At 40.7% G+C, this 14247-nt stretch overlaps 1 protein-coding gene across 7 annotated transcripts; it reads right to left on the bottom strand.

Moving 5' to 3' along the window:
- Window positions 1–3134: 3134 nt before the first annotated feature.
- On the bottom strand, window positions 3135–13560 carry LOC144033417 (uncharacterized). 7 transcript variants are annotated; one of them, XM_077541489.1, is made up of 12 exons: window positions 12503–13560; window positions 12267–12440; window positions 11703–11789; window positions 10941–11191; window positions 10441–10629; window positions 10100–10225; window positions 9213–9350; window positions 8463–8685; window positions 6044–6157; window positions 3958–5088; window positions 3673–3850; window positions 3135–3594 (listed from the first exon to the last, which is right to left on the bottom strand). In XM_077541489.1, exons 1-12 carry the CDS (start codon window positions 13069–13071, stop codon window positions 3196–3198), a joined length of 3579 nt encoding a protein of 1192 aa, XP_077397615.1. In that variant the 5' UTR covers window positions 13072–13560; the 3' UTR covers window positions 3135–3195. The 7 variants fall into 7 exon arrangements, with proteins under 7 accessions (XP_077397615.1, XP_077397618.1, XP_077397617.1 ...); XM_077541492.1 differs by having other exon boundaries at window positions 8463–8658; XM_077541491.1 differs by having other exon boundaries at window positions 12267–12413.
- Between the last annotated feature and the right edge of the window lie 687 nt (window positions 13561–14247).

Below are 14247 nucleotides of genomic sequence, written 5' to 3'. Positions count from 1 at the left end.
AAGCGGAAAGCGTGATGACTGCGAGTCGAACGAGTTAAACTACATTACCCACAATTCTTTACGTCGCATTAAAGCACGTCGGTGATTCGTTGCTGTCACAAATTGGTGTTTATACGACTTTTTAGACATTGCAAAGTATGTGGAACGTCTCGACACAATTTGTTGGCAGTACACCACACCACATAAAACACTCAATGGACTTTAGTGATATGATTTGACGGACAAATACTGTAAAATATTGGTTTCATTCATTACTTCCTCGTTTGTGTACATTCCAAGTCCAACACAGGTGAGGATTTTGTAGAAACGGAGGCAACGGCGACATCTGCATCAACATAATCCTCCATTATCCTCGAGAAAGTGAGCAAAAAATGGCTTCATGAAACGATGTGTCGCCACCGATTGTGGTGCTGCATCTAGAGATGAGTTGGTAGCGAAGGTAGAAGGATAACTTCAAGGAAACTAAAATACAAATTTCATTTCCAAAAAGTTAAAATAAAAAGTAAAACAAGTAAAAAATCAACTACAATGAAAGCAGTAAAAACACAACACACCATACAACCGTTAGTTGTAAAAATGCATTTATTCAAATAAAACAAGCGTAATGAACAATTTTGAAATGGAAAGCTGACATTTGATTTGACCTGTCAGTTTATTTGGAGAGAGGAGGACGATTGGCCTGCTGTATCGATCGGGAAGCGCCTGTGGATGCGTTGGACCACACAAGAGGGAATAACAACATGGACCTCCTTTCCCAGAAATCCCCAGCACCAGCTGACAAATGACCTGCATGCCAATTTCCTCAAGCGGCTGTCAGGAAATAACAGTCATTGTTAATATACTCTGACCAGACGCAGAATTTGTTCAAAAATGTCTCTTAGTGGTTATTCACAATACACACTTGGCAAATTGTGTCTAGGCTTGCTCAATGTTAGTAAACTGTAGACATTCTTTCGTTTGACTTACTTGTTATGGCCTTTAACTTTCAATTTGCCATAATCTGCCTTATAAATATTCAGGGCGTTTTGCAGGGAATATTTATTTAGGCAGACCGGAACAAATCCCGGGTGGCGGGTCATGCACTTTACGGATGGGTTTACCTCTTCCATTCTTTTGGCAACCTGTGCAGTCAAGATGTTGGATAAATATCTTACGTATACAACCAAAACATAATCCATATCACTCATTGTGGCGCCGGTTTACCATTGGCGTCTCCCTGCAGCACACATTTTCTTCCTCTGTCTGCATTGTACAGCAATTACCACAGGTGCACCTGTAACAAAAAGGTAGGTGGATTTGTTTGTCAGGCGTCAATGAAATACATATTGTGGACAGTTATTGGAGTCACTGTTGTGTAATCGCCGTTTGGCTGCACACCTTGTGGTTCAATGCTAAATTATTGTATCGTTATGTCACGAACACATCCGATTGAAGTGATTTCCATTCAACGTATTATTTGGAGAAACTGACAAACTGGTTCCAAAGTGGCTAACAAGGGTCATCACGGTTTAGGAGTGGCCGTTACAAAGATGCTGCATATTATATCACGAAACCTTTCATGGACAATAGTCACCTCACAGAAGAACAGACAAACTACAATTACAGAATATTAAAGCGGTAACTAAATAATGAATCACAAAACAATATCACATTAATCATGTATTAATGCAGATTAATCACATGTAAGAGCTGAAAGATGCAACTCCATAAATATTTCACATGTAAACGTGTTTGCTTATGCTTTTTTAAAAAAAAAATAAAATAAAATTATATTCCAGTATGTGAAACAATCTGGATTATAAACCAAAATCTTCTATTAGTATTTCTTTAATGTATAAACGACAATTATTGCAAAAGGACACAGTTGAATTAATTTGTAGATTTGTTATACTGAAAGCATCTTGAACGCTCGCTGTCACTTTGTTTTGTTTTTTTAATGCTGATGAGGGGCAGACGAAACAAGTTTTACTACTTTCTGTCCCCTTTTTCTTTTACTTTGAATTTCAATATTGCTTTAGATTTTCCTTTTAAAAAAACTAAAATAAATTGAATTTCAATTAAAGACATGAACAAATGTTGGCATTGAAGAGTCTTTATTTCAAAACACAAAGTGCAAAATAGAAAAAGTGTGCTATAAAACAAACGTTCAGTCTGGGTCTTGGCTGATTCCTATTGAAGAGGACCCCAAGAACGGCCCCCCAAAAAAGTAAGTCCCTGCTGAAACTGCCTTCTGGACTCTTTCCTGTGGAGCAGCAGCAGCCCGCTCGTCTTGTTCTTTGAGGGTACGAAGGAGAAGTCGTAAATCATATTTTCCAATTAGAATGAATGTCAAGCCCAAAAATGGACTATGACGAAAACTGTGTTGTATTATATGTATATTAAAAAAATGAATACTTAATGACATAATCAGAGCTTTGAATAAGGCAATAAGTAATAACAAAAATTTCTATGCATGCCAATTTTTTTTTGACAATAATTTACTAAAATACCCCTCTCGCAGTATTTTACACGATATGTAATTACTACTTTGAGGTGTGATAACTAAGCCATTTTTATTTATTTTTTTTCCCTTTCAACCACTCAAAATGTTCAGCGGCATCCATACATAATGATGTAGTTTGTATTAACTCATTCACTCCCAGCCATTTTTACTGAAGCAACTTCCTTTGATCCTGGCTGTTTTACTGGATTTTGACTGATTTTGCAAGGCCCACAGAATATTAAAACATGGAACCTACCAAAGATTAGCATCACTTCTTTCATCAGCAAAAAAAGTATATTTGTATGTGTTTCCATTTTGCAACAATTAGCATTAGAATATAGCTAAGTTTCATCAATATTCACATTCCTGGTGGAAAAAAAAGTTTGTTGCAACATGGTCCTGTTGCCCTGCTGCCACCTGCTGCCTTTTTTTTTTTTTTTTTTTTTAAATAACTACCATTGCTTTAAGCCACCTCTTCATGTCAAAAGCTGCATCAAAGCCTTTGGTGTGCTCTTGCATAAAACAAACAAACGTAAACACATTTTGAGAGGGAAGGACAATGTATTAAAAAACATGTTTACACGTTTTTGGGATGTATGTGGAAAACGTTCAACGGTGAAATAGTCAAAGTGACAACTACGAAGAATTTGGAATTAACAATCTATGTAACTAGAACAACAAACTAACATCATTTTTTTTTTTTTTTTTTTTTTTTAACAGTTCCAACAGACTCTCTTCATGTGGGTGTTGCAGATTGCAGCGCTACATTTCACGCACGAGTGCGACGCCTGCAGTTTCTTAGTGCAATACCGGCACTGCCGCCTTTTACGCCGGGGCTTTTCTGGGGCCACGAGTCCGTTGAGAGCGGACATGGCCGCATACTCAGCCCAACCTTCCCGAATCCTCTTTCGCCGCTCCATTTCCGGCAGGATGAGCGCTTTCGCCACCTCTTCTAAAAAGAGCCGTCGCCTGAACAATTTCTGCTGGTTCCAGGTCGGCTCCACTTGAGTAAACAACACGAAGGCGTTGAAAGCTGAAATATCCAACATATGGTAAAAGAGGCACATGGGCCACCTCAGCGCCCGCTGGCGGCAGGAGTAAGCGCCGCATTCCTGCAAAAAACAACAACAAAAAAAACATCAGATGACGTCAGACAAAAAAAAAAAAAAAAAAAAAGGATTTATACTTACCTGTTGCAGGTGCTCAACTGCACCCTTGCACTTGTTGTAATCCAAGATGATTTGAGGTTTGTTGTGCTTGCCCTCCGGAACGTCTGGTTGGTGGTGCTTCGTGCTGAGGACGAGCACGTTCTTGCCTTGCTTGGGCACATATGACACAAGCGTCAAATGTCGACTGAACGCAAATAAGCTGGAATGAAATGAAAATAAAATCAAAGTTTCTTGATTCACATCGCACTTTTCCTAAACAGAAATGCGGCAGCCAGACGAGAATACAAAGAGAAAAAGAAAACTCACCTTGAGAGCGGCTGCCTTGTTGCTAACCTGAGCAGCGCTGGTGGGAGCTCCCTTTTATTTTTCCCCGGCGTGCCGACGAGTGCAATTTTTTTCTTCTTCAGCTCTTCCGCCAGCGGGAAAGAAGTAAAAAATCTGCCGGTGTTCAGCGTGTGCCCCTCGTATTGATCGCAGAGGCGGAGCGCCACGCCCATTCCAACATTCAGCGTATGTGCGCCCCCTAGAGGCTTTCCGGTGTCCACCTCCAATGTTAAGGCGTAGGAGGTTTCCGCATCACACAGCGTCCACACCCTGATGCCGTATCTGGCTGATTTCGCTGACAAGTATGACTTGAAAGAACAGCGACCTTTGAAGGCCACTTTGTGCTCATCAAGGCAAAGTTCCCTGCCGGGGTTGAATAGCTTGGGCAGGACGTGGTTCCATTTGGTCCACAGCTCGATGATCGGGGACAGTTTTTCCGCGTGGTGACGCTGCGGCCGTCGCAGCTTGTCGTCGAACAGGAGCGAGCGGTTGATCTGTCCAAATCGCCCTTGCGACATCGTTTGCTTAAACGTGGGTCGCCCGAGTTCTTTTCCCCACAAGCTTAAGGTGGCCTCGTTCTTGGACCGGTACATGCCGGCGAGGATCAGCAGGCCCAAATAGGCTCGCAACTCCTGCACCGTGAGCTCGGTCCAGCCCTTGACCGTCCTGGCGCCGTTCAGGTTGGTCATTTGCACAACATGCCGGATGACGTCCTCGGGGAAAACCAGGTCGAACGCAGCGACGGGGCTGCTGATCCTGGCGATGGCGTACCCGGTTGGCCCGGGAGACGGAATCGGCGGAGGGTTGTCGTGTTTGCTCCTCTCGTTCGTGCCGGACCACGTTATTTTCTTATTCTTGGACCGCCATCCTTCTTCCTTCCCCGTGTCGTCCGCCTCCCCCACACTCCCCATCTCTGCGTCTTCAGCCTCCTCCGATTCCAGAGAACTTTCGCCGTCCGTGTCCTCTCCATCAGACGCGTCTTCGTCCGAAGGGACAAAATCTTTGTCATCGCCCTCGTCAGAATATTCCGACGAATCCGAAAAAAAATCCTCCTGCTCCTCCTCCGAAATGCGACGCTGCGCTTCATCCGCTGAAATCGTGCCTCGTTCCGTCCTGCCAAAGTCAAACGGTTCAATGTTCCCACGGTCGTCCACCCCTTTATATACTTTAATCAAAAGTTCACGAGCCAATCGGATTTAAAAATCATAATAATTCAAACTCTTTGACCAATAAAACTCAAGATTCAAGCAACAAGTTCGCCGGTTGAAGTGCAGCAATACGCCATACGCCGGAATTGTTACGGTGACTGGCATGCAGACACAACTGAATACTCTGGAAATAGTTTTTGGTTGTTTGCTTCATCAAGATAGTTGCACTTTACACCAAAAGTCATTTGCACTCTTATTCTATGCACAACCGCCTTCTTTTTTTATTTATTTTTTTTTTAAATATAATACATGTGTTTATGCTTCTGTTCCTCTTTTTCAGTAATACTTGGATTGAATCTGAATGTAAGATGAGATAGCCCCAAGTGGAAGCTTTCATTCGAGCCCAAGATCATTATTCTGAGTTGAGGCATTTCAGAATAACAACATTGTTCCACAAGTGTTCCCAAATGGAACATTTGATGTTTGCTTGTAAATTTCCTTAAGAAAACAGGTGTAAAATGCTCTTTTTTTTTTTAATCCAAAAGGAACTCACATATTTATAGTATTTTATTTGTATTTTTTTAACTGGTCTCAATATTTTTTTAAATGCTTAAACTCCAGCTTGTTTTGTACCAAAAATAAATAATTGTTTGAATAATCGTGATTTCAATTATTGCCAAAAATAATCACGATTATTATTTTTCCCATAATCGAGTAGGCCTACTGTGATGTAAAGGTTGAAAAATGACGGGACAGTCGCATTTTGAACGCAGGCCTGTTTAGCGATCCGGTGCATATTTCAGATGCTTCCTGTTTTTTTCCCCCTATGCTTTCTCTTTGATGCAAAAAAAAAAAAAAAACAAATCTAAAAATGACATATAATGTAAGATTCTACATGAATAAGCGAAAAATCATTTTACCATTGTGAAACGTCCCTGGTTGGCCGTTTTGGAGGCGCCGGTTCTTCTCCTTCAGTCTCCTCTTCCGACTCCGGGTCAAAGGCGTAGGGTACGATTTCCGCCGCTGACGAGATCCTGCGGAATGCGAGTGAGTTGCACGCGATAAGTGATGCAATCAACACAAACGTGGTTTACATATTCAAATGTAAGAAATGGCAATCATTCGGTGCGACGCGCGTTTACATGTCGACTGTTAGTGTGAAATGCAGCCATCTCATCTGCCAGCCATTTTGGACTCACTTCAATAGCTGCGTGTGGCACGTGACATTTTCTATCTTCAAATTTGGTTCAAATAACATGCGCTGCTCTGGTTAATTTGTCGCCAAGTGTTGTTCCCAAAAAGATGAGGAAAATAAAACATTAGAATTCAAAGCTGTCAACACTTTTATTGATGTACAGATTGTTCTTATGCATTTACAATTAGAACCCAGTTTTACTTATTCATCACTGAATATCAGATTGAATTTCCAAGCTTTCTTCTTTCTTTTCAAATGGACACATTTGTTATGATGATGCTTTAAGCATCAAGTCTTTGTACATTGTACAGTTTTGCCAAAAAGAGGACCTGAACAAGTTGCACATTTCTGCTTTCTAAAAATTTGAGGGTCATTTGATCTTGGAAGAACTTCAGGAAGTAGATGTGATTTATAATTGCAGGACTGAGGAAATCATCTTCTCTTAGATGAAAAAGTCTGATCAACTTTGGATGAAAGTTCCCCAGTTGTCAGATCACATGTTGAGTCTTCATACAAGGCAGCCATTGGCTGAGGTCGACAGTCGTCACACTCTGAAGCCGTGTCTGTGTCTGTCGAGTCGTCAGGTGAGTAAATGCTTGTGAGAATTGCAGCTCTTGGACTTATTTTTCTCAGCAAATTCAGATGTTCATCAGTTATTCCTACAAATGAAATGAACAGATACTTGTTATATTGAGGATATTGCTTTGGTGTACTAATGCTGCAATCTATTTTGAGCTCATTCATACTTTTTTTTATTTATTTTTAATTAGGTGACTTACCTTGAGTTATTTCAATGTCTGTGGACGTCCTCCTTGTTTTTGATGGTTTGTCGCTTCTTGTAACTTTTTTGAAGTTGATGTCTGCCACTTTTGCGGCTTCAACTTTTTTCCTGGACACGTCATTCCAAGCACATGTTTGTGAAGTGGTGAGTCCCGGCCTCACTGCCATGTCCACCTTAAACATGATAGCTGCAGCGTGGCTACAACATGAGCCAATGCTGGGGGGGGGGGGGGGGGGGGGGGGGGGACGAAACATAAATTGAACTGAATTGTGACTGAATTATGTGTGATTTTGTTGAGACATCGGTGTTCCTGTGTAGAATAAACATCTATCTTTCAAAAATAACTATCTACATCTAAACTTCTAAAGGATGTAGCTGGTAAGTAAAATCATTCATCACACACAAATGCTAGGTACATCTACTGCTTGGTTATCTGCTAAATAATTCTTTCAGCATTTATTTATTTATTGCTAGGCAGTTTAAGTGTCCAAGTAATAGTTGAATTTGAGAGTTCATTGACACATTGAAACACCGATTTACTTACCCTGCCATGCATGTGCAGTTAGCTGTCAGTATGGAGACACTCTTCTTATTCACACAAACCCGAGCCTGGTAACACTGACATTTTTGTCCCTGTCTTTGACTGGGCAAAACGTCTGTCTGCCTTCAGGAAACAATAGTCTTGATGTTCAGCAGGTTGATAGAAAAAAAACCCAAAACGTTTGAACATGTCTACAAACTACGTAGTTGTAGGCATCGAGAGCGTCTCATGTGTGAAAACACTTGGTGTACTTATCAGGTACAGGGAAATGTTTGGAAACTCCAAATTAGGCCAGCGCGACGGATCATTTAGCCACTCACTTGCGGGCAGCGAATCCGGATTTAAGTGTTCATTTTTGTAAATAAGCTTCCTTATCGAGATTTCCAAGGTTTTGGAGATAAAGATTCATTCTGAACGAAGTCAACCGGTGCTTTTGCCTCTGCTCTGCGTGCGCATCCCGATGACGTCACTATTGTTTGTAAACACTGAAACCCGTCTATTTGAACGAAAAAAAAAACAAAAAAAAACGGCCTCAAAATTCAAAAATCAAACGCTGTGGGCGTGTCTGCAAAATGCTCTGAAAACTGTGAGCTGGAAAAGTGGATGCTACTTCGTCTTATCACCTTACGCGGGCACCTAACGACGACATGTGACCCACAAAAATGGATCCCCTTGAATCCTTTCCACACCCTGACAACGAGGCGCTCAAAAGCGGCCACGCCAGCCCACAGAAGAGAACATTCCGTCAAAGTTCCTCTTCGGAGTTCAGACATTCACGTTTGGACAATGAATGAATGAATGAATGAATGAATGAATGAATACCTCTTCTCCTTGCAGGTTTTATTGCAGTCGACGTCGCCGTTCTCCTCACGTGGTCGTTTTCGGCAGCGCGTTCCGTTTCTGTCGGACTCCGCCTCCCCCTGAACGGCGGAACTGCCGTCACGGTGTTCGGATTTCGGCTCCGACGGGCCATTCGTGGCAACCGTCACCGGGACATCTTCAGTCTCCATTTTAATTTCTGGAACGAAAGATGCCGAAGGTCGGCCTGTGTCCCAACACAGGATCGGTCTTAAATAGATGCAAAAATCCTCATATAGTCGTAATTTATTGTTAAGGAATAGACCGATTATCATCCGGGCCGATATTGGCATCGGCCATTTTGAAGAAACGTGCAGCCGATAATAGATCAATTCTAAACTGTGTTAATTTCAAGGAATTATTTATTTACATTTAATTTGATGAGAGATGCTGCTGACCCTGGGAACTCAAAACAAAGATAAGTAAAATTTTAACATTTCAATATTTTGAGTTTTTAATTCACTTTAAAAAAAAATCCAAAATGAATTTCAATTTCAATCAAAATTCAAAGATTTGTGTTTGTGGTGTCTGTCATTTAAAAAAAACAAAAACTGGCCCCCAAATAGAAACCGGTCGTCTTCCAATAAACTCTGATTAATAACTACATTTCCATTTTCAGCTATTCTTCTTTTAATAAAAGTTATAAAAAGTTCAAATGCTAAATGAAACTGAAAATAAAGCACAACGCGTGTGTGCAATTGAACTGTCAGGCACCTGGTTGTCTGATGTCAACATTTTCCTCCTCGTCTGCTTCAACTTTGACGTCTATCTCGGCGATGGCGGCCATTTTGGGATGGCTGGTGTCCGTGTTCAAATCCGGCTTGCTTTGGTCGTAGCTGTACTTTATCGACCCTGACAAGACAAAAAAACAAAAACACATTCTTTCTATTCACTATTAAGTCATTTGCCCCCAAAAAACGTATAAATATGTTCTATTTTAAATGTATTAAGTGTCGCAAAGACATACATGTATTTATACGTTTTTTTTTTTTGTGTTAATGCTAGACAGAAAGCTTTGATGCAGCCTCTCAACTGCAGAGAAGGGCTGGGAAAAAAAGGTAGTAATTACAAAAAAAGTTCAGCAGGTGGCAGCAGAGTATAAGAGATCAACCAGGGCCATGATGAAAACAAGCCGATTTCCTCACAATTCTAAGCAGATTTGTGAATAATGATGAAACTTCGCTATAGTCTAATGTTAATTGCTGCAAAACGGAAACACATAGAAATATATTTTTTTCCTGATGAAAGAAGAGACTAATCTTTCTTTTGGTAGGTTCCATGTTTTTATAGCAATAGAACACAATATTCTGTAGGCCTTGCAAAATCAGTCAAAATCTGGGCTGGCCTGAGTTAAATTCAAATATTTGCGTTTTTTTTTTTTTTTTTCCTGTGGCAGCATTTCCTCATTAACTTAACATTTTTTTTTTTTATAACAGCTGATTATGCGCTGCTGTCAAACTGGCCCCCTTGAATGCTAAACTCCGTCTGATGAATGACGACATTTCAGCTATTCTTCTTTTAATAACAGTTTTATGGCATCCAGCCCAAAAACAAACAAACTGAAAATAAGGCAGGATGTGTGGAATTTATCTGTCAGGCACCTTGTTGGATGTGAATATTTTCCTCCTCGCCCGATTCAAGTTTGACGCCCATCTCGGCGATGGCGGCCATTTTGGGATGGGCGGCGTCCATGTTCAAATCTGATTTGCTGTGGTTGCAGATGGACTCTAAAGAAAAAAAACAAACAAAAACATATTGCTCTTTTTCTAGTCACTATTAACAAATTCAAATATTTGGTGTTTTTTTTCTATGGCAGCTTTCCTCATTAATTAATTAATAATAATAATAATAATAATAATAATAATAATAATAAAAACCTCACAACCTAGCTAATTGTGCTCACGGTAAATACAACTGAAAATAAATCATCGCTGTCACGCACCTTGTTGGACGTGAACATATTCCTTCTCGTCTGGTTCCCGTTTGACGTCCATCTCGGCGATGGCGGAATCTTCGGGATTGTTGGCGCCGATGTTCAAATCTGACTCGCTGTCGCACGGCTCGCTTTTGACGCACGGTTTCACGTCTTCTTCCTCACGGCAGCCGCTCAAATCGTTTCCTTCGTCTTCCTCTATCAGGGCAAAGTCGTTGATAAGTTCATTACACATTTGATTTCATTTGCCCAGTTCATAGCTATGAATCACAACTTAAATTGAGAGCAGTGATTCTCACTCACAATTTCATTTCTTTTAAAGCATCTTCATAGCAAATTTCTTGTTAATAAAAAAAAATGCACTTGTATGACGGTTTCATTTTGTTTGTTGGTATTTACACGCGTTTTCTCTTTGCAAAATCTTTGGCATATGCTGAACATGCAACATATGATTTCATGACCTTTTCAAGAAACTAAAAAAAAAAACAAAGTGTGAAGTGGTGCTTTACCTTGCTGCTGCTGTTGCTGCCTTTCGTCCGCATTGTTGCCCGCCGCCCCGTCACGACTTTGCTCCTCGCGCCGTCGGCCTGGCGACTCAGCGTGGACGACGTCCTGGTTCGGTGCAGTCAAAACCGGCTCGGCCCGGATGTGCTTCAGGTCACTGGTGTCCAGGCCGCGGCGCTGAAGCTCGTCTTTCAGTTCGTTTAAACACACTTTCTTCAAGACGTCTCGGTAATGCGTCTCAGCATCGGAAGAAACGCTGCAAAGAAAAAGCGCCGTGATGAGAACTTGGATAGTTTCCAATCGGGCCTGAACAATTAATCGGTCGACCGATTTAAATCAGTGGATATGACCATTTCTTTATTGATTTTACTCACGTACACATTATAACATACGATGAAGAAAATGACATTCAAATACCAACCAACAAAAACAACTTATTTTTGCATATTTTTAATCACAATCCAGTGTTGCTTTACGCATTTAATGCTGCTCAATGCAGCAAATGGAATTACGAATCACTACTGCCAGGCTCCCTTCTTCACATGCAAACATAAATAAAAATAATATATATATATATATATATATAAAATAAAATATAAAATAAAATATAATTTATAAATACATTATAATATATAAATATATAATATATCAAATATAATAAAATGTAAATAAATATTTAAGACAATTTTTGTTTGAAAAACTGTGCAGGTCTCAAAGATACGGTCCATGTTCAACAGAAAAAAAAACCAAAACAAAACAGCACCTACCTGTCTGATTCCTCCGTACTGGCTGTGTGTGGCAATTGCAGAGGTGTTGATATTGATGGCGCATTGGCCGCTCTGGTTTCCTCATATCTACAAAAAAATAAAATAAAAATAACTATTGAGGACCAAAAAACAAAAACAATCCTTGCTCAGTTCTATCTGAGTGTGAGAGCGTGCAAGTGCGAGAGAGCCCTCTATCACACTTCTATCACGCAGAGCTCGCTGATGATACAAGTCAGCCGAGTTTGGTGAGGCCGACGTTGAAAACAGGCTGGACAGTTGCTCTTGATGACCATTGTTCCCTACACCATATAGGTTATACTGTACATTTACATAATCATGCAGGCTAACTGATAACAGTGTACGAAGTCCAGCATGAAATATTGAATAAATTGAGCGCGGCAGGTATTTCTTAGCATGCTTTTATACACTTTCAAAGATGCATTGCACAGATTGTCACTTTTTTTTTTTTTCGCGACTGCCACCTCTGGCCTAAAAGCACAACTGCAATCTGTGTCAATATCGTGCACGCCGGTGGATTTTTAAATACTGTACTGCAGCTCTTACCTTTCAAGCAAAAGCAGAGCCAATTGCGGGTCGTTTTTCATACCCAGAGCAGATCTAAGTGTTCTCCATTTCTCAAATGCCGCTCCAATGTTAATTCTGGTTTTTTGACGTCGTCTCTCAGACTCCAGTTTAGATCTTTTTGTCGTGCTCGGAGAAAGAAGACGTGACTGACCACTAAATGTTTGGATTATTTTGTATTATTATTTATAAATGATTTCTATTATTGATAAACTTACCGGTCACGCAGATATGTTGCTACTTCTGTATCGCTTTTGAATCCTTTCAGGCCTCTGAAATCTTGCAATCTTTCCAAGACATTTCCTTTGTCCATACTAATTGTTTGGTCTTGGGCTCTATCTAGTTCATCATTTTTTGCCTTTGATACTCCTTCGCTCTGCTCCTGTTTGGGAGCCTTATGCCCAGTTGTTGGCAAACAATCGATGGGCATTTTTTCATTTTCTGTAGGTGGCAATGCTGCACATAAATTCGGCAAAGCTCCTGATGAGCAAACGCTGTTTGATTTACTTCCAGCTCCGACCTCTGCATCAAATTCGATTGTGGGAAATGCGTCACTTTTCAGGCGTAATCTCACGGCCAATCCACTTTTGTATGGGCCAAGATTCACCAAACAGTCATCCGTGAAATGGCGATCACAGACAAACTGCTGCTGCTGGACGTTCTTACTCTTCACCTTAACCCTCTCAATAAATTCCAACCATTTTTGGCGAAAAGGGTTTTTTTTAGGAATACCAAACACACTCCTAAACGTCTCGCAGCCAAACACGCATTTTCGCCAATTGTTCATTTTCTCAACTGAAACTGAAAAATGAGTTGCCGTACGAAAGGAAGCGCTTCTCCACAACTCGAAGCGTGTTGCTGATCAGTGCAGGCTACTCGGAGCACGTGGCTGTGCTTCCTCTGCAGGGGAAGTACGGCGGTGGCCCACTCAAAATGACACTAATAATGAAGAACCCAATAATTTTCTTTGCCTACTTACACACGCATATCCCTCGTTCGCGTTCGATGTTAGCTACCTAGCTAAACACAATGGCCAGGGTAGAGCAGTGACGTAAAGTTGAAACTTATTCGCTTGGAAGCTGAAATTAGCACGTCATGTGCAGTGCTTTCCGGATGTAAATTAAACACTACACTATGTTGTTGGCGTTGCCGACAACAAACTTTACACGGCGAAGATCAGTTTCACTCCTCTAGAACGTTGCTCCGGCCAGCCACGACAAATTCGGGAGGCGAAAGCTACATCACTAGCTGTTTTTTTTTTTTTTTTCTCTTCTTCTTCTCCGAGTGGCGGATTTACAACTGCGGCGCACACTGCCACCTAATGTGCAGCAAAGGTACTTGGCAGGCAAAGTGAAAATTGCATTACCGTACACGGAGTACAAGTATACATTATAGTTGCTTATGCTTAACAAGTCAAATGTATAGTGCTCACCTTACCTAAAATTTCAAGTTTGGTTTGATTGATTTTATTGAACATATGTCTTGTGAGAAGAACAACGGAAGTTGCGTCACTAGATAGTTCTTCTTCTCCTTAAGTGTAACGGCGGATTACAACTTTGTGGTGCACACTGCCACCTACTGTACAACAAAGGGACTTGGCATGCCACGGTATCTCTCCTACGTCTCCCGATTGGTCTCTACTAGGCAAACAAAATCTTACCGTCAATCAATGGTCTGATTACAATCTTCATTTTAAAAGATAGGATTTCAGTCAGCATTGGGCTCAACTCTTCACTCCCCTTTAATTAATTCCCCATGGGGACTTCTCCTCAAATCAGCGTATGAAATAATCATTTTCCTTTTAACAATTTCACTTTCAGGTAATAAATGTGTGAGAATAATTCAAGTGTCGTAATCTCAATCGGTTATGTAGTAGCTAACATGATTAAAAAGAATGTACACCTAACAGTGACAGCATATTTCAAAAAATAACAGAAAATAAATAAGTCGAAAATAATAGTTT

Source organism: Festucalex cinctus, chromosome 13 (genome assembly GCF_051991245.1).
Source record: "Festucalex cinctus isolate MCC-2025b chromosome 13, RoL_Fcin_1.0, whole genome shotgun sequence".
In the NCBI taxonomy this organism is placed as follows: Eukaryota; Metazoa; Chordata; class Actinopteri; order Syngnathiformes; family Syngnathidae; genus Festucalex; species Festucalex cinctus.
Note: the sequence above shows the minus strand (reverse complement) of the source record. Positions and strands in the feature narration are given on the sequence as shown.